The following is a 21,558-nucleotide window of genomic DNA, read 5'->3' as shown; positions in this document are numbered from 1 at the left end:
ATCTTACTCTTCTTACTGTAGTATTTTGTATTATGACTTCTCAAGAGAAGACAGAAGAGCATCCTTTTGTGGATATATTTAATGAAGATGAAGCTGACAAAAACTTTATGTTGTCTAAACCTGTTTGCTTTGTTGTATTTGGGAAACCAGTAAGTTATCTCTTCTAACTTATTATTTAATATATTTTTTAATTTTTAAAGTCATAATCTCATGTTACCATACAAGATTGAAAACCACATCGTGTGCTAATTTTTTTTTGAGTGTTTGTTAGACTTTCACTGTATGACAAACTCTGATATAGTATTGGTTGTAAATTATAACTTTCTCTCCTCTTGTACACTATTATTGAAAAGGAACCTAGATTGTATTTATATTTGCTTTTATATTATGAATAAATTAACTCATCAAAGCACTGCGCCATGACAATTGTTAGTAGTATGTGATCCAAGGTTATTTCACACTCAATATCCATATAAAACTTTCTGTGAAATTTGTTGTGAGGCTCTCTGGATATGTGAAGACAGGACACTAAAGAGACAAATGGAGGATACTCTCATCAGTGTCTAAAGCTCCTGAGAGGGGATGTGCTTCATCTTTACCCACAGTGTGTTAGTGGACCTATGTATTATCTTTCTGCAAAACAGGAAGAAACCAAGAATGGCTGTCGTAAGATAGCTCGCCTTCCTAGGCAGTTCTAGGAAGGACCTCTAGATGAGAGCTTTTTTCAGCCTCTGAGCTTTGTTGGTAGTTACCATTAGAGGGCCTAAGGTGGTTAATATAAAAGCCTCTCCGGAATAGCAGAGTCTAAGGGCTGACTTGATTTTCTAGAGACCCTGGAACAGAGTCAAGAAATGGTTCCAATAACTTCTATTATGTTTCTAAAAACAATAGAATTTTAAAAGTCAACAGTGGAAGCAATCAGATGCAAGTGTTCCTTCATTAAAGTGAACTTCTATCTTTAAACTATGATACTTTTCAAAGATGTCCATTAAGAAGGAATTTTTGCTCTTGAAAGTTACTAAATGGACGTCTGTCAAGACATTCACAATTATAATAAGCTTTAGGCAGGAAATAAAATGATGAATCTCAATATAATCAAAATGATTTGTACTCAAAATTACAAAATTTAACAATCAGAAGAGTGCAATACCTAGTATACCATTATGGTACAGCTTCCTGCTTTCAGGGCTATTTTCTTAATTTAAAAAAAAAATCACTTCATAAAATGTGGCAAACGGGACAGTTAATAGAGAAAAATGAAGCTATAAATATCTAGGGTCCATTCTTTATTTATTGTATGGAAAAAATTTTTACTTGATAATATTATGTAATTATAGTAACCATCAATAGAATCTTTAAAAATATCTGTTTTATTGGCAAATAGCTATTCTATTGGGTTTTAAATAATATCTTTCTTTTTAAGGGGGTTGGTAAGACAACATTAGCCCAACAGATAACACAGGCATGGAAGTGTATTCGTGTAGAAGGTAAATTTTATCTTTTTTCCCAAATATTTTATTATGAAAACTTTCAAATATGCATTAAAATGTAAAGCATTGTACAGTGAACACCCATATGCCCATCTACTTACTATCTATTACAGTCTATGATTAACATTTGCTATATTTGCTTTGTCACACATCACTATCAACCCAGTGAACATTATCTTTACAATAGCATCAAACATGTTTTGCCGTTCTGTTAGTCTTAGTTTTGGTCATAGAATTTAGGACGTTTATGAAACATCTTTGACTCCATTCTACTGCTTCCCATTCTCTAATTCTGTAATTTAGAACTATTGGGGATATGTGTGTTTTGGGTGTCTCCCTGTGAAATATGAAAAGAGATGGAACTCTCATAGCTGCTCTTGGGGAGATTTTCCAGGACTTAATTATCTTCAATGATAAATTTTTTTATTATTATTTATAATTTGCTTTGCATTCTTTGCAATATATATGACAGGGGTTGATGTCTTTGTATATAAATATTCTTTTAATCAATAAACCATTTATGCCTTAATAGAAAAATAAGCAAAAGAGTGAATCTGTAATTCATAAAAGTGGAAATAAAAATGGACAAATATAAGAAAAGAGTTTAACTTCACTGTTACTCAAAGAAATGCTAATTAAAATAATGCTGATCTATATTTGCCTAATAAATTGGCAGTGAATCTTTAAAGTTTCTACCATCATTGTTGGCAAGAATGTTATCAAATGAGCATTTCACATGCCATTAGTGATATTGTGATCTGGTACAACTTGGGGGAGAGAACAATTCTGCAACACGTAACAGACACACACACACACACACACACAACTTTCAAAATTTCCCCTTTTTTTATCAAAATAAAATTCACTTGTAGGAAATCTTAAAAAGTACCAAACTTTCCATAGATTATTAGCAACTAGGGACATAATCAGCTCCTGGGTCCTCCCCTAAGTTATACCCCTGTCATTTCTGTCCCAGGATATCTTCCATCATGGAATGAAATATCTCCTTTTAAAAAGGAACCAAGTTATTAGGATTTCAGCCTCAGGACCCCTTTTTGCTAGATAAATTTCAGTGCTCATCTATTTTTAACATTTCTTGATGCATATTTTCCTTTTATACAATCAATGTGCAAAATTAATGGGCCGTAGATGTAACTACATATGATTATAAAAGTATCTGGACTGGTAATACTACTGTATACTTTGTATGATACTTTGTAATTTCCAAATCACTGTCATATACAACCTCATTTCATCCTCGTATCCCCTTGCATACTACACAGGGCCCAAGCATGCAAGGTGCAAAGGTGTTTGGGAAGTTAGTTTCCCCAAGATCCTTTAGCTAGTGAGTGTCAGAGACAAGTTTTCTGTGGAATACATTCTGCTACCTTATACTTTAGTTAGGCTTAAATGACATAATGTGTATAAATGTGCTTTGTAAACTCTAAAGTGACACAAATATTAATCTTTGTTACTAGTTAAAAAACACACAAATATGTTTCTTAACTTGGAAATTCTAATAACAATTTGTGCTATTATTTTGAATTCATATTTTAGCTTTACCAATTTTGGAAGAACAGATTGCCAGTGACACTGAATCAGGAGCTATGGTAAACAAATCTAACTTTCAAAATTGTTACGATTTCCTTAAAAGCTGTGTGTCACAGGTACATTATACAATCATGTACAATATCTGTGTTTGTTCTTAGTTGCAGTCGATGCTGATCAGTGGCCAAAGCATTCCAGATGAACTTGTCACAAAGCTAATGTTGGAGAAGCTCAACTCCCCAGAAGTCTCTCACTTTGGTATGCTTATTTTTATACAGCAGTGGCTATCAATGCAGCCTTAAAACTCGTGGTTTATCTGAGACACAAGTAATTCCTGAAATTGCATTTTTTTTTTTTTTTTGCCCTGGCATAGGAAAGGAATCCCAGAGTCCGAATTCAGTTGAGCAACTCCAATAGTTTTATTTGCTTGTTCACTTGTTTTTATTCTTCAGAATCTACATTTGTTTTCAAATTTTAAGTTTATATGATTCAATCTTCTTTTAGTAATGTGTTATCCAGCAAAAGCATGAAAAATCTGCTGTGGTCCTTGATGCAGTGCTGACAGCCTCTGCTGATTGCTTTCCTATTCACCCTGAGTTTTATTACTAAGTCCTGACAATGATTAGGTTTCTCTGCATTAATCCACACTAATAAGGCTGGAAATGGGAACTAGAATGACAGCAGCTAACCCTCTGGCTCCAGATATTGGCAGGCTGTAGCCTGTTCATCCAGTCTACCCTCTGACTCTGGACCCGAGAAATCTCCCTGCCCTCAAACGGATGCTGAGTAGGGGCTTTGGATCTAATTTCTCAAGAAAGACTACTGAAGTTCGGAATGACTAAAAAGTATGGCATTTGCAAAAGAAGGAAGAAGAATCACAATGTGTTTGGGAGAAAATCATCCACCTGAAATGGATTTATTGAATGAGAGAAGAAAAATTTAGAGATCTGCTTTATATTCTCAGTAAATTAAGAGAGGACATTGTCACTATTAAGAATACAGGAATACAAATAAAGTGCAGTACAATGAAAATCAATAGTGGAAATAGCAACAGCAGACTTGTCACTGAAGACCATATATATATATGTATATTATCTATGTCTATAGATAGAAAGATATATATATAGATTATGTACAGATTGAACTATATTCATACATATATAGATATATATCCAGATATCATCTCCTTTATTTCATATAAATATGCTATCTATCCATTCATCTATCTACTGATCAGTAATAAAGAGGATGAACTTGGGAAAAACACCCAGAATGTGGGAAGTAAAATGAATAAAAAGGTAAAAAGGACAATCACGGAATTCCAACATAGGTCAATAAACGACCTCAAAAAGTATAATGATTGAAACTGAAAATGCATATGTAAAGGTAGACAGGCAAATATCTTTTTGTTTATCCTTTTTTTTTTTTTTTTTTTTTTTTTTTTTTGCGGGGTTACGCGGGCCTCTCACTGTCGCGGCCCCTCCCGTTGCGGAGCACAGGCTCCGGACGCGCAGACCCAGCGGCCATGGCCCACGGGCCCAGCCGCTCCGCGGCATGCGGGATCCTCCCGGACCGGGGCACGAACCCGCGTCCCCTGCATCGGCAGGCGGACTCCCAACCACCGTGCCACCAGGGAAGGCCCTTTTTGTTTATTCTTTACCTCACACTACCTCTTGAGAAAATTTAGAGTGACTTACATGGCAACAAAAAAATGGCAAAAATTATAAGTATTGGCAAAAAGAGAAAGCAAAAAACATGAGAAAAATAAATCTACTCAGCTATGCCATTCACAGTGTTCATAACCCTTTTAACTTCTTATTACAGAAAATTTCAAGCAAAAGTAGAGAATGATATAAAATCCCCCCATGTGTCAAAAACCTAGCTTCAACAATGACAACTGTTGTTTCATCTTATTTCATCTGTGCCTCTGCATACATTCCCCCCCAACCTACTTTATTTTGAAGCTAATCCATATCATATCAGTTCTTCTGTAAATGTTTTAGTCTGTATCTCAGAAAGATAAGGACTCTTTTAAACCTTATCACATTACCATTATCATACCTAAAAAATTAATAATAAATCATCTACTAATCAGTCTATTGTCAAATTTCACTATGTGCCTCATATTTTTTTTCTAGTTGGTGTTTTTTTGTTTGTTTGTCTGTTTGATTTTGGAAGCAGGATCCAACCAACCAGGTTTCACATATTGCTACTGATCAGTATGTCACAAGTCCCTTTTAATCTGTAAGTTGCCCCTACCTTTTTACGTTATCTTGTGTTTTCTATGCTGAAAAAACTGGTTGTTTGTCTTTTAGAGTTTCCTACCTTCTGGAGTTTGCTGATTGCACCTCCTGCTGTCATTTAATGTATTCCTCTTTCCCCTAGACTTCCTGTGCACTGGTACTTATCCTGAGAGCTTGCAGAGGAAGAGTGCTATAAATGATTTCTTTAATATAAATTTATTTATTTATTTTTGGCTGCATTAGGTCTTTGTTGCTGCACGCGGGCTTTCTTTAGTTGCAGCGAGCGGGGGCTACTCTTCATTGCGGTGCGCGGGCTTCTCATTGCAGTGGCTTTTCTTGTTGCGGAGCACGGGCTCTAGGCACGCGGGCTTCAGTAGTTGTGGCTTGCGGGCTCTAGAGCACAGGCTCAGTAGTTGTGGCTCATGGGCTTAGTTGCTCCGTGGCATGTAGGATCTTCCCAGATCAGGGCTCGAACCCATGTCCCCTGCGTTGGCAGGCATATTCTTAACCACTGTGCCACCAGGGAAGTCCCTATAAATGATTTCTTGAGTCTGAGGGCCACATTATCAGCATGCAAGTGCATGGCCATGGTCTAGTCATGCACAACTGGGCTCATTTAAAGGCTACAGTGAAGGCAGGACCTTGAGCCCCTTCTGCCCAGCCTCCCCTCACCTGTACTACAGCAGTCCCAAAGGAATTTCTTTGGAACCTAGCACTTTGCTAAACACAGTTTGAAACTCTCTGCTAAGCAAGGATTCTTTCTGATGTTTGTTCTTACCCAGCAGCCTGGTAGATGGTAGAAGCAATATTGGAAGTGAAGGGCTTTCAAAATAGAGATATTAACTTGGGTCAGGGGCTGGGTAAGGCTGAGTAATTGATGACTCCAAGATCCCTAAAGACAGATAATGTGCTGTCAGTAAAGTATTGCCAGATCCAATCTTAATATTTTTCTGTACCAGAGCCCTCTTATACTTGGAGGTTCTGTCACTATTTAGAAAAAAAGTTACACAATCTATAGTTATAATCCCTTCATTCACAACCTGTCATGCTGTGTTGGCCTTGAGCCAAAATCAGCTTCCATGAGCTGCATCCTCACCCAAGAGAAAATGGCAGAGTCAATTCCTGGGCACCCTGAGAAGCCCTTCTCTGCATCCTCCTTCTAGATTGCAGAAAAATCATTTTCCTCCGTGACTGATGGACAGCCCTGGTCTGGGCAGTCCCTGCCCCAGGTATAGCACATTGTGGATGGTACTGTAAGTCACGGGTCACCAATATGGCCACTCATGCCAGGCTGGGCTGAGGTGAGATGACCATCAGGGCAGGCTGGACGCTAAGCTACCCAATGTCCATGAATCTCTCAACACTTCAATCTAAAAGCAGTAGCATACCATCTTCAGTTCTGTGGCTATAGGGAATACCTCCTTCTTCTCACTGTGCCAGGAAGCAGGGGCAAAGTGACGGTATGGGCCTGTTGGTTTCCCCTGGGCTGTGGTGTGAACAGTCTTTGAGTTTTCCCTTGGTGGGGGTGATGCAGGCTGGCCATTAGCCTGCCGAGTGCCTATTCTGCCTATGATGGTATATGCAGAGCCTTCCAGCAAGGAGTGGCGTGGGGTCTACCAATCCTCTGTTTTCAGCATGGAGTGCAAGGGCTTGGTAATGGTGTCAAGGAGAAGTGGGACGGAGGGTGGAATCCTCACCTATGCTTCCATCTTCACGACATGTCTCTGGGATTAGAGAGGTTGACAGTGGGCTCAGCAGCTCTAAGAAGTATCCCCCTGAGATCTTCCCAGAATTGGATCCAGAGACCTAAGTCATTCCACTGTAAATCTTCAAAGGTGAGGTAAACAAGCGACGTAACTGTCTCTGCCGCAACTCTTCCATAGACAGATTTCCAGGGTCTGGATATGACGATACTGGCCACCTCTCAATGGGTAGAGCCCCCAAATCCATTGCTCAGAACATTAAGGCAACCCAAATAATGGCCTATCAGGAGACAGCCAGACCCCATGGAAACAACCCACTCTTCTGCTGCCTCCACCAGGGAAGAGATCAAGTATGAAACTCATTCAAATATACATGTGCACCCAAGGTTTGGCATGCCTGCAAACAGTCGCCCTTGGAATGCCTGATAAGCTCTCAGGGCAGTGGCAGTGGTTGTAGTAATGGGCAGGGTGCTGGAGAGCACAGCAAACAGAGTGCCAAGCATCTTTCTGTCATCCACTTACAATAGACAGATGTGGGCAGTGCTGGCAGCAGAGGGAATGGGAGGAAGGTCTTGGGTAATCCCTTGTTTCTTAGAAGGGGAGGGCATGAACTCTGGGAACTGACTGGTCTCTGGAATTATCCAAGGTTGAATTCAATCTAGGGCTAAGTCATGCAGTCCCTTCACCACAGCACCCACAGTTGCAATGTGTCAGACCAAGGGGTTAATGCCAGCCATCATGTCCCAGAGGAGACACTGGTCAGTCTTGACAGCCTCACTCCATTCAGTTTTTATAAAATGTCTGCCAAAAATCAAAGCTTAATAACCATAATTTGTCTGTCAGTTGTTCCTCCAAGAAAAAAATATTCTATAAAACAGCAGAAAAATTGTTCGAAGGCCTTTAATTCCCAGCAACAGAGTTAAGAATTTATTAACAAGAGAAAGGTTTCTCAAGCAAGAGAGTGACATAATTAAAGAAATATATTAAGGAAACTAATATGATGATGGTATCCAGGGTGAATTTCAACGAGAAGATATAGGTTTCTGCGTAGGGATGCAAGCCAATAAATGTACTAAGCCAAAATCATATTGATAATGTTGTTTCTTAAAATGTATGAGGGTTACATGGGTATTTTATTACTCTCTGTAACTTATATAAACATATACATATATATTCCATTGTATTATGAAATATTAATTCAAGAAATAAAAATAATATGCCATGCAACCCACTAAAATATACCTTTACCATTCATCATATGAGCTTTCCTAACACGAGTTAAAGAACTATTGGCATGGAACTTCCTTCTCTAGGCACCTCATGTGCCTAAAATAAATTGATTTGGAATTTTTAAAGATGTCTTCTCCTAGCCCAATGGTTTTATTTATTGTCAGAAAAACATTATTCAGAGTTATACTTCATGTGGCAATAACCTTAACTATTAATTTTCAAATGTTGACAGATGATTTTAAGAACAGCATTAGTATTCATCTATAACTAAATGATATTTTTATAAAGTAATAATAATAAATCCATGCTCTCAGACGTTGATAATATTATAAAACTTTTAAAATTATGTTTTACTCTACAGGCTATATTATCACTGAAATACCATCACTTTCACAGGATGCCATGACTATTTTCCAGCAAATAGAATTAATTAGAAATTTAAATTTGAAACCTGATATTATAATCAATATTAAGGTAAGAATATTAGTTGTGTTTCTAGTATGGTATATATAACCATTCTTTTTGATAGTTAAATTCAAGGAATGTTCTTAATTGTTTTAAGGAGTTAGGAAAATAATAATTTATGCGTCAGTTATAGGGTCTGAATTATACTTTGTCATACCTCTGTGCTTTTGCACCTGTAGCTCCATCCACGGGAAACACCTCCTTGCCTCTTCACCAGGCTTCATCACAGTTATCCTTTGAACGCCAGTTCAGGCATCATCTCTGCAGAGCTTTCCCCAACAACCAACCCCTCCGCACCAACACAAACATTAACTAATTCTCATTCTCTCTCCCTCTCTCTCCCTCTCTCTCTCCCCCACAGCTGCTTCATTACAGGAAAGTTAAATACTTCTCTGATGACCATTCATGTTGCTCTTTTCTATCATATTACCTCACTGTATTGTAATTGTCCATTTTCTTCTAGACTCTGCCTTACTTGGAGGCAGGAACCATGTCTCACTCCTGTAAACCTCAACTAGCACAATAAGTGGTACCTAATACGTTTGCCAGTTAAATAAAATGAAAGAATGAACAAATTATTTGGATGTACGAATGTTAAAGAACACTGATGGGTTGGTCCTGTTCCCATTTCTCTCCTTTACCAACTGTAGAACATGGTAAATCACATTTAGGAGCCTCAATTTCCTCTTCACAAAGATGATACAAAGATAGCTGCTTCATAGGGTTGTGGTAAGAATGCAGTGAGGTGAGGACCACTTGTTTATATGAACATGAATGATAACCATTTATAACAATACTCTGCCTGATTCCCCAAAGGGTTTGACAACTCAAAATAAATTAAATGGTCCTCAGCTCAGGTGCAGGGACTCAGTGGTGTGTTTGGGCTAGCTGTGAGAGACAGGTGGCATTCAGTGATGGGTGTTGGGGTCATCTGCAGCCCCAGCCCAATGTCATGACCGGAGGCCATTCAAAATCCCTGTGTGACCTTCAGAATGTCACCCATGTGAACATATGAGTGAGAAAAAAAAATCTCAAACAATTAACTGAAACCAAATATAAAGTCTAGGCCATGGAACACAGAGATTATATAGGAAATTAAGACTGGGTGGAATAAGAACACAGAGATATACAGGCCATAAGGCTCCAAATGCTCACTAAATTTGGGTCATAAATTTGGTTCTAAGTTTGATGAACCAAAGCAGAAGGGGAAATGTGACCAGTTATATAAAATCCGCATTGCCCATGAAAAGACAAGCCATTCCTCAGGAAAAACAAAATGAGAGATATATCTTACATGGGCCTCAACATAAGGATTGTTAACGTAGAGAATGAAGTTCTTAACCCCATTGATATTGTGTGATGGTGGGTGTCCATGGCAGTTTCCACAGGTAGCTGGGGCATAATCAGAGGGCCTCATGGGAGATAGAACTTCAGTACAGCACACACTTCTCTGATGGTTTGGCCTTATTTGGGAATAGAGTCTGGGATTTCTAGACCAGAAGTTTTTAGCCTGGGATCCATGAATCCTTAAGCATCCATGAACGTTCTGAAACTATATGCAAATTTTATGTGTATGGACATTTTTCTGAAGCAAAAGCCTATGGCTTTCATCATATTCTAAAGAGGTCTGTATACTAAAAAAACAAACAAACAAACAAAACGCATTAAGGGCCAGTGATCTGCTACAGCAGTGGTTCTCAGAATTTGGTCCGAGAGCCAACTGCATTAGCAGCACTCAAGAAGCTTGTTGGAAATGCAAACTCTCAGGGAGCACCCCAGAACTACAGAAACTGTTGGGGTAGCATCCAGCTGTCTGTGTTGAGAAGCCCTCCAGTACACATGGATGCTGCTGAAGTTTGAGGATCACTGCTCCCAGGCATACCTTCAGATTCACCCTAAGATTAATAAATCACTTCCTATAAGTGAAAACAGGAGACAATAGTCTTTGTCAAGGACCCACAATGTGGGTATTCTGGGTTGCCGAATGAGGGCAAATATACATGTGGTTTTTTAAATTACCAGAATGGGTTGAGATCTTTTTTTGTGAAAAAATTAGAAACCCTAAATAAAAGTCTTGCCTCAGTAAATACCCATCCCATCTCCATATAGAAGTAGTCTAAAGAAATCAGAAAATGAGCACGAAAAGTTCTAAAGTTTCTTGCTTCCTGTTTCTCAAAAGTGTGATCCATGAACTGTTGGCATCAGAATCACTGACAATGTTTGTTAAAATGTCTGAGCCTCACTCCAGACTTAATAAATCACAGGGGAAGCAGAAATCTTTTTTTTACAGTCCTCTGTATACAGTTACACTCTAATGTTTGAGAACCACTACTATAGAACGTCATCCAGAGTTTATCGTGAAAAATATTCAGAGCAGGATTTACAGCTCAAAACCTTAGTTTATCATTAATAATGTGTCACAGAGCATGGGCTACAGATCAGAAGGCCTGGTCCCGAGTTGTAGTTTCCCCTCATGACATTGTGACCTTACCCTGCCAGAGCAGTCCTTCTCTGGTCTGCAAAATGGCTTTAATCATATTGTATTACTTCTCTTACAGGGTTAGTTTAAGAATTGAGTAAAATATTACACACGTGGAAGCACTTGAAATGAGAAAATTACTCATAGACTTTGGTTTTGTCCTGTTTTACTATCCAGATTCAGTTTTCTCATTTACAAAATGAAAAGGTTAGACTAAACTAGATGACCTTTCAGGTCCCATTCATTGATGCTATTTTATGAGATACTTCATCCATAAAGCTGTAAATGATAGTAAATACTATAAATACAAGACATATTTTTTTTGTCATAAGATTGTGGCTATTCCCCCTTTTTCATCCATTCTCAGCTTTTTCAAACTAATCTGACAGAATCCTCCTGTGTACCTTTGCTGACTAAATTGATTTTCTATTCTATTTCTCTGGCTCTTTCTACTGTTATTCTAACCCTCTTTTTTTATTTTAGTCTTAAAGCTTCTGATACTTTCTCACATGTGTTACTGTTGGGTAAAGAAAAGCGTTGTCATAGCAGAAAAGTTGTATCTTGTGCCTCTCTTGGTATATGATAAAATCTGATTCAAAATGCCATTTACAGTATTGAATTGGCTCAGGGTTTTGAGGAATTTGGGAGTTTAGATACTGCATAGTATGTGAACAGGAAGTAAAGGCATATTCAAAATGTTTTATGTAATTACTAATGTTGTTCCTTAGTGTCCTGACTATGATTTATGCCAAAGAATTTCGGGGCAAAGGCAGCACAGTAGTACAGGATACATATTCACAAGAGATCAGTGGGATCCTGAAGTCATTGAGAGTCTCAGGAAAAAGAAGAGAGAAGCCCAAAAGGAAGGAAAAGGAGAAGACGAAAGGGAAGAGGAAGAAGAGCAAGAAGAAGAAGAGGTAATATCCCCATACCAGATACTACACTTTTAAACTGCTATCATTAAATTAAATGATAGTATAAATAATAAAAAATAGCAGCTACTAGAGAAAATTACACTTTCTTCAAGTTTTCATTTAGTCTGGAGGAAATAGCAAAAATATTTCATGTTTTCAAGAACCATTAGATCATAATGTAGAGGTCATCAAGTTTAAGGTCATCCTTCTTGTCAGTATGGAAGTCCCTCCATATCCTGACAGCTAATCTGCTTCATTTCATAGCAACAGAGAGTTACTGGTCACCTACTATGTGTCAAGCACTATGTAAGCTAGAGTGAGGAGTTAGAGCCATATAAGACAAGTGTAATATGGAGAAGAAGGTAGCCCAGTCAGAATCCAATTTATGAAGTTAGTATAACCCCGATTTCAAACTCTGACAAAGAGAGCACATGAAAAGAAAGCTATAGCCCAATTTCACATATAATGTTGATACAACAATCCTAAATTCAGTACTAGTAAGCATAATGCAATAGGGCCTCAAAAGAATCTTCTACCATGACTTAATGAGGAAAATTGATGTAAAGAAATCTGTTAATAGGTGATGGGTTGGATTTAGCCTACTGGGGTGGGACAGGTCATAGTTTGCCAGTCCTTGCCCTACTGAAATATACCTGTGATTTCTATTATAAATTTATTTATTTATAATGTTTAATAATTTAAAATAATTTCTATAATGTCTAAATTATTATGAATAAATACTATTTCTCTTAGGGCCTAGACTCTGTGAAGTCAGGTGTTAATTTGTAGGTGGCTACATCGCAAATCATTTGTCTAGTGCAAAAGATAAGCCCCAAAGGCTACAGTTTTATTGCCCTGTAGGATACTAAGCAGGATATCAAATTTTGCACTCTGATTTCAGTTATTATAGATACTTCAGCTTTGTCATCCTGTTGGTTCCCTCACTAATAGGTTAAATGAATTTTTGGCATTTGTTCTTTCACTTGAGTAGATCTTAAAAGTTCTCATCACAAGAAAAAAATTGTAACTATGTATGATGATGGAGGTTAACTAGACTTATTGTGATCATCTCACAATATGTACAAATGCAGCTGACCCTGGAACAACTCCAGGGCTGGGGCACTGACCCTCCATGCAGTTAAAAATCCAAGTTAACTTTACAATCCAACCTCCGTATCCTAACAACCGCAGATCATGTAGTAGTGTGGTATTTACTATTGAAAAATATCCTCCTATAAGTGGACCCATGCAGTTCAAATTCACGTTGCCCAAAGATCAACTGTATTGAATCATTATATTGTACACCTGAAACTAATGTAATGTTATATGTCAATTACATCTCAATTTTAAAAAACTCTTATTTTAAAAATATAAAATAATCTTCCCTGTGCAAATAAGGCATTAGATAAAAGTCAGCATCTATATACCAGATTTTTAAAAAAAGGTGAACCTCACAGCAAATAGGAATAAAAGTGTGTCATTTTAGCCTGAATAAAGCATACCATTGTAATTAAGATAATAAATATGATAATAAGATAATAAATATGATATTGAATGCCTACCAGGCCTTGGGCTGAGAACTTTTACACATACTATTTCCTCTGCCTTGAAATATTCTTTCCCCAGAAATCTGTGTGGCTCTACTCAAATGTCACTTCTTCAGAGAACCCTTTCATGACCACCTTCTCCCATCACTCTCCATTCCCTCTCCCCTGCATCATCTTTCTTCTTAGCTCTTACAACCACAGCCTAACCTGTGATGTATTTATTTGTCTACTTATTTATACTCTGTCTTCCTCAATTGGGACATGTGCTCTCTGAGCCCCAGGGCTCAGTTCTGTTCTGTTCCCCAGTTTTGTTCCCTGTCATCTCTCAAGCTCCTAGAACAGTGTCTGGCACAGAGTAGGCACTTAAGCTTTACTAAATGAATGAATCAATGAATGAATGAGCTACAAGCTCAAGTATTCATAAAAAATCTAATTTCTTTGTCTCTAAAAATCTGATGTTATTCCTTTACTCTTCCCTACTTATTGGGGAGCAAAAAGAAATTAGTAAGTATCCAAGTGAATTTAAAGCTTTATTCCATCTGATTAAGGAACTTCAGGGGTGTTCTATCTCTCTAAAATAAAAATCCTGTTTCTAATCTGCCCTTCTCCCTTCTTCTCATCCCAAAAGGGCATCTAGGTATAAGGAGGGAGGGATATGACTTGTAAATAAAGTAACGATTAACATAAAGATATTTAACATCTTTTCCATTTAGGCATTTATTGCTGAAATGCAGGTGGTGGCTGAAATTCTTCAACATCTAGTTCAGAGGCCTGAGGATTATTTGGAAAATATCGAACACATTGTTAAATTTTATAAGGAAATAATTCTTCACCCTTTAGAAGTAAGAACAAGATATGTTGCTGAAAATCGGAATGTTGATATCTGTGTTTTATCCCTGAAATAACTTTCACATTTCTTCACTTCATGTATTATCTACCTGATTCTCCTCCTCTTGAGCTTGGTAAAATGCTATCAGAATAAGATTGCATTCCAAAAGCTGTTTCACAGAACAATATTATTTTACTCTCACAAAGCAGGAATGTTGCTGAAAATTGCATTTTTCAAAAGTCATTAGGGGAATTTGTTTATTGTTGGAGGTTGGAAAGTCCATGTCAAGAGATTGTTTTGTGAAAGCATTTACGGGTTTATCAAAACAAATGTACAGTTGAGGTGTATCTTTTATTCTAAAAGGAATTGTTAATTTAGTTAAATTGCAGTCTAAAGAAGAGCTATCCCAGACTGGTTTCTCTGTTTATCCCATTCAAAGATGATTATTTGCAAACATGATAAGGGCATTATATATTATAATAGGAAATTTTTAATTAAAATAATTAGCATTTTAAAAGTATGATTACTGAAATTATGATTATTGAAAAGCATATTTTTATGGTTAAAAATCCAGGGCAGACTCTGCCCAATTTATGTTGGAGATTTATTCAACAAACATTTATTATCTGGCATTTGGCCAGATACCATGCTAAGCAATGGAAATACAAAGAAAATAAAAAACAGTCCTCAAATTACCCTTCCCATCTGATAGAGAAACTAAAAGAATTTGTTTCATGCTGTTTTATAATGTTTATATATTTTTAGAGACAAATGAGTGGATCATTTTCATCACCATTGCCCACCCCGCCCCCGCCAAAAACTGAGAACCAAACTGGTTTCTTTTTTTATTGAAATACAGTTGATTTACAATATTGTGTTAGTTTCAGGTGTACAGCATAATGATTCAGTACTTTTGTTTTCTTATGTATGACTTTGATTCCTCCCTTCTTCTTCTTCCATTCCCGGCCTTTAAACATAGCTTCTTAAGTGTAATTTACATGTCTATCTATAATATTCTTTCTCCTTCAACAAAAATATTCTACATATTCCTTAAGTGGCTGGCATTGGGTATCAAATAAAGCATAATTAATATCAGATTCAGAAGATTAGAAAACTATATTCATGGGCAGGGGGTTGGATAGGGACCAAGTCTCACATCCTAGCATCACCAATGCCCAGTGCAGTGCCCAAATTCTGGCAAGTGGTAAATGCTTAACAGATGGTCAGCTGAACAAGTGATGAGATCACAAAGGAAAAAGAATGACAGCTTCCGTTTCATTACATGTAAAGCTTCCGGAAATAAATTTTTAAAAAACACCTCACTCAAATAAAAAGATAACAAACTTGAAAAATATCCACATCAACTATGCTAAAAGATTTAAAGCTTTGATATAGTAAAAGGTCATAGACTCACAGACATAGAGAACAGACAAGGGTTAACAAAGGGGAGGGAGGGTGGGTGGGGGAGGGATGGAGTGGGAGTTTGGGGTTAGCAGATGCAAACCAGTGTATATAGAATGGATAAATAACAAGGTCCTACTATATAGCACAGGGAACTATATCCAATATCCTGTGATAAACCACAATGGAAAAGAATATTAAAAATAGAATGTATATATATGTATAACTGAATCACTTTGCTGTACAGCAGAAATTAACACATTGTAAATCAACTATTCTTCAATTTTTTTAATGTGAAAAAAAAGGTCATAGAAATGATTTTTCTAAAACCTGTAAGGTCTTACCCTCCCGATGATAAATGGGCAAGAAATATGAGCAGACAATTCACAAAAATGAAAGACAAAAGAGTAACAAGCCTGTAGAAAAATGTTCAGCTTTACTGATAATAAAGAAAGGCTAATCTAAATTAAGAGATATTTCCATGATCAAATTTTAAAAGATGAACAAGGAATAAGAATTACTAATTCTAGCAAGTATATATGGTAAAGCACACACTCTCATACCCTGCTGAAAGGAATAGAAATTAGTATGGTGGTTTTTAGACAGCTTGTCTGAAAAAAGCCCAGAAGTGGAAAAATTCTAAGCCCTACAGCAAAGCATAGATAAGAATCGAGTGCCCTGGTGCCAGCAGAGGAAGAATTTCAAAGCCAAGAACCTAGACGTTAGGCCTAGGTGATGCTTGCTGAATAGTATATAGCTTGCCTTGTAAGGTAATTCCAAGGTGCTGGTGTGTGTGGAGGGAGGTGGGAGAGCCTTCAAAGGTAGGAGCCTGCAATTCCAGTCTCCTCTGACCTGGCTGAGATGTCAATTCACTTGGAAGGCCAATACCACCAAAATCCAGTGTTCCTTCAAAAGACATGAGGAAAGCAAGTGGGAGCAAAGTAACCTGCATCATTTTCTGGCTTATATCCTACTTCAGGAGTAATCCAAGGCTAAGTCCTCATTCTCGCCTGTCTTCAAATCCCACCTTGACTCCCGGTCGGACCTGGTATAGAATCTTTAGCCTTAGGATTGTTCCTACCCTTAGACTTAATAAGTCCATTCTTAAGAATCTAGCTTAAGGAAAGTATATGAAATGCAGAAAAGCATAATGTACTTCCTTGTTCAGAACATGGTTATTTATGGTTAAATAAATAATGCAGACATAGTGTGCCTTCTGTCTAGAAGAAAAGAAATACTTAGAACCTGACCTTGCGCAGTATTATGAAAGACAAAATGTACTGGACATTTAAGGAGATGATTTTGTTCAGACGATTGCAACAGGGAGAATGTTCATTAAGGAGGACTTTCTCAAAGAAAAGTAAGGGGGCTGGGGTTTTATGGAGGCAGGTAAACAAGGGAGCCATCCTCAGGTCCTATGGGAATCATGAAAAGAGATGGAGATGGATCTTATCTGAGTCTTTGAGGAAGGAAAGGTGGAGGTGGGTCTTATCTCCCCACCATCCCTACTTTCTGGGAACACAAGACTCAGATACAGTTCAACATTGCCAATGTCAAAAAATAAAATCCCTTGGATTTTAGATTTTAATAGTAAAAAAAATAGTGGAAGAAAATTTATAAGAATATTAATATATCCTTGAGATAGAGAAAATCTAATTTAAGCAAGGAAGGAAATCCAGAAACAATGAGAACAGATTTCATCATAAAAATATTTTATATTGCAAAAGATACCATAAACAAAGTCAAAAGATAAATCATAGAAAGGCAAAACATTTACAAACCATATGGCAGATAAGGGCTAAAGATTCTCCATGAAAGTTAAGCAGAAGAAAGAGTCTAACGGAAAATTGCACAGAGGTTATGGTTTGGCAGTTTACAGAGATGGATATCTGGATACTGAACATCACCCACAGCCAGGGGAATAAAAAGTGAAATGAACCAACCCCATTCTTCAGCTAGCAGTTTGGTAGAAATTATTCTATGAATACATACGGAGAGATAGATGCCCCAAAACACTTCTGTTGGGAAAGACTCTAAGACTTCACTGTAGAGAAAAATGGAAAAAACAGAAAGAGGAAAATTCAAGGTAAGAAGACTAGTTTAGGCTTTTGTAAAAGCTCTCCTGAAAATAACATCTATTATGTCAAGTATAAAGCAAATAATTTAGCTTTAAATATTTCTTCATGGTATATTAAGATTCTGATCTTTTGCCAATGATCTTGAATGATGAGGCTTGTGTTTGATCATCTGCAGGAAGTAATGGCTGAACACGATTCCCAGTATCTCATTGAGCTAGACGGAAATAAGCCCCCAGAGGAGCTCTTCACGGTAAGTGCAATGCTCAGTAAGAATATGCCACAGTTTGGAAAATCAAAAAAGTATCAACTGGATTATACTTATTTTAATAAATATCATTAATAGATTTACTTTTTTAATACCATTTATTTTTGAAAAATTCATCTTGACACTTAAAATTTTGATGTGGTATTTATTCATCTGTCCATATTTAAATCAAAACTGCATTTGAATTTAAAATCTCTGTGTGACCAAAAGTGCCTCAAAGAAAAGGAAAAGCAGGTAACAGCCAATAGACACAGGACACGATGCTTAACATGAGCCATAGGGAAATGCAAGCCAAAGCTATAATGAGATGCCATTTCAAATCCACTAAGATGGCTAAAATTAAAAACAGAAAACAAAACAGACAATAAATAACAAGTGTTGGTGAGGATGTAGAAAAATTGGAACACCCGTACATAGTTGGTAGGATTGTAAATGGTGTGGCCACTTTGGAAAACAGTTTGGCAGTTCCTCAAAAGGTTAAACATGGAGTTACCACATGACTCAGCAGTTCGTGTCCTAGGTATATACCCAAAAGAATTGAAAATAGGTGTTGAAATGAAAATTTGTGCATGAATATTCATAGCAGCACTAGTCACAATAGCTGAAAGGTAGAAACAACACAAATGTCCATTAACTGATGAATGGATAAATAAAATGTGGTATACTCATACGATGGAATATTATTCAGCAATAAAAAGGAATGAAGTATTGACACATGTTACAACATGGATGAATCTTGAACACAGGCTAAGTAAAGAAAAGTTACAAAAGATCACATATCATATGATTCCATTTACATGAAATGTCCAAAATAGGCAAATCTACAAAGACAAAAAATGGATAAGTGGTTCCTTAGTGGCAGGGGGTGGGGGGCGTGGGTTTACCACTGTGGGAGATCCCAGGATAAATGTGGAGTGACTACTAATGGGTATAGGGTATATTTTGGGGGTGATGAAAATGTTCTAGGATTAATTGTGGTGATGGTTGCACAATTCTGAATATTCTAAAAACCATTTAATTGTACACTTTAAATGGATGAATTATATGGTATATGAATTATATCTCAATAAAGCTTTTTTTAAACAGAATATATGCATATTTGAAAATACAATATTATTTTCACTATTAAACAAATGACAATGAGGGGAAATAGTTTCCATACTTATTATAAACAAATGCTGAGTATCTTTTATAAATATTTTAAAACTTCTGATATTTCAATAGGAAAAAAGCAAATATCTCGATAGAAAAAACAGGCAAAGGGCGTGCGCAGGTAATTTAGCAAGAAATGTCTAATAATATATTTTTTTAAACTTCTATAATCATATTATTAGTCAAAGAAATGCAAACAGCACAAAGAATAAAAAGCAGCATTTTCTTAGCAGATTTAACAAATTTATCCAATATCCAGGATTGTGGGGAGGGTTTGTGAAATACTCTTATACCGTTTCAGTAGGAGCATACAGGGCACAATCTTCCTGGGAAATAATACGGCATATATGTATCCAAAAGATTTTTTTTTTTTTTTTTTTGCGGTATGCGGGCCTCTCACTGTTGTGGCCTCTCCCGCTGCGGAGCACAGGCTCCGGACGCACAGGCTCAGCGGCCATGGCTCACGGGCCCAGCCGCTCCGCGGCATGTGGGATCTTCCCGGACTGGGGCACGAACCCGTGTCCCCTGCATTGGCAGGAGGACTCTCAACCACTGCGCCACCAGGGAAGCCCCAAAAGATTTTTTTTAATGTCTATCATCTGTCCAAAGAGGCCCAGTTTCTAGTAATTTATTCTAAGGAAATACATGGAGATATACAGAAAGATTTTTGTTCAAGATGTTTACGATCAGAAAAAAAGCAAAAAATGTTTGGGAAAGGGGTTTTTTTTAATGTGTGAATTTGAAAGACTAATGCATGATTTTTGGGGAAAACATAATAGTAATTCTTCTGTTTATGGTAACCATACTAAATACATCATTTAAATATATTTCATGTGATAACTTCCCACTTAGAATGTAAGGAAGAGAAGGTACTTTTTTTCCCCCCAAAATGTAAATATCTTCATTCTTTTTTTTTTAAACTGAGGTATAATTGACATACAACATTATATTAGTTTCAGGTATACAACATAATGGTTCAATATTTGTAGATACTGTGAAATGATCACCACAATAAGTCTAGCTAACATCTGACACCATACATAAAGAATTTTTTTCTTATGATGAGAACTTTTAAGATGTATTCTCTTAGCAACCTTCAAATAGCAATATAGTACTATCAACTATAATCACCATGCTGTACACTACATCCCCAGGGCTTATTTATTTTATAACTGAAAGTTTATACTTTTGAATTCCTTCAACCATTTTGTCTACCTCCCATCCTCCACCCCCCACCTCTGGCAGCCACCAATCTGCTTTCTGTATCTATAAGCTTGTGCCTTTTTTTAAAATATCTGCATTCTGATTTAAAAGTTATACACACTCATGGTTTTAAAATAACCAGAAAACACAAAAGTACAAAATACAAAAATAATACAAAATAATATGCATCATAAAAATTACAAAATACAAAAATATACATTACATAAAAAAATAAAAGCAAAAAATATAGTCCAATACAAAATAATACAAAAATACATTACCTTCTTAAACACCTAATAGGTGTGCAGCATTATGATAAGCTCTAGGGATACAGATGGGAAGGGGTCAGAGAAGTCCCTCCCCTCACACAGTATCCAATATGTTGGGGGAAAATAAATATTTCAAGGGCAGTTTGTGTTATAATCTGGGAGGTACAAGGTACTATAGGAGCTCATGGCAAAAGGACAGGACCTAATCGCGTGAGGAAGGCCATGTGTCTGTAATTATTTCTAAATTGAAACTCTAAGGATGAGTAAGAATTAGACTGTGAGGGCTGGTGAGGGGAGGAAGGTGGGACAGTGTTCCAGGCTGAGGGAAGGGTCTGTGTAAAGCCCCAGAGGCAAAAAAAGAGCCTAGTGAGTTCTAGGAAATGAATGAAGGACTGGAAGATGGAGGAGTTTTTAGGGGGATGGAGTAGGAGTGGAGTAGTGCCAAAACTTTAGGAATAAGCAGGGGTTGCAGCAAGAAAGGCCTCATAAGCCACGTTGAAGAGTTTAGACCTCATCATGAGAGAGTGGGCTGCCAGTGAAAGGTTTTAAGCCAGAGAGTAAAATGCTTCTACTTCCATTTAAAAATGATCACTCAGACTGCAATGCAAAGGAAAAACTGAGGAGAAGCAGGTTGGTGGGAGGAAGACTAGTTCTGACTTTTGCAGCACATCAGATAAGAGATGGTGGTCTAACCTAGGGTAATGACTGTGGGAATGGACAGAAGACAGACCTGGGAGCTACT

General features: G+C 37.1%; 1 protein-coding gene across 1 annotated transcript in view; it reads left to right on the top strand.

Moving 5' to 3' along the window:
* Positions 1–21,558, top strand: part of AK9 (adenylate kinase 9) — a 114,027-nt gene continuing 92,469 nt past the window's right edge. The window contains exons 1-8 of the mRNA XM_089921932.1: positions 1–149; positions 1,424–1,487; positions 3,048–3,100; positions 3,200–3,296; positions 8,576–8,688; positions 11,887–12,075; positions 14,333–14,461; positions 18,103–18,177. Coding sequence (XP_089778058.1) covers positions 33–149; positions 1,424–1,487; positions 3,048–3,100; positions 3,200–3,296; positions 8,576–8,688; positions 11,887–12,075; positions 14,333–14,461; positions 18,103–18,177 — 837 coding nt within the window. The 5' untranslated portion in view covers positions 1–32. The remainder of the gene's footprint in view (positions 150–1,423; positions 1,488–3,047; positions 3,101–3,199; positions 3,297–8,575; positions 8,689–11,886; positions 12,076–14,332; positions 14,462–18,102; positions 18,178–21,558) is intronic.

This window comes from Delphinapterus leucas, chromosome 12 (genome assembly GCF_059928025.1).
Source record: "Delphinapterus leucas isolate spDelLeu-1000000601 "Yukka" chromosome 12, BTC_Dleu_Yukka2, whole genome shotgun sequence".
NCBI classification, from domain to species: Eukaryota; Metazoa; Chordata; class Mammalia; order Artiodactyla; family Monodontidae; genus Delphinapterus; species Delphinapterus leucas.
Note: the sequence above shows the minus strand (reverse complement) of the source record. Positions and strands in the feature narration are given on the sequence as shown.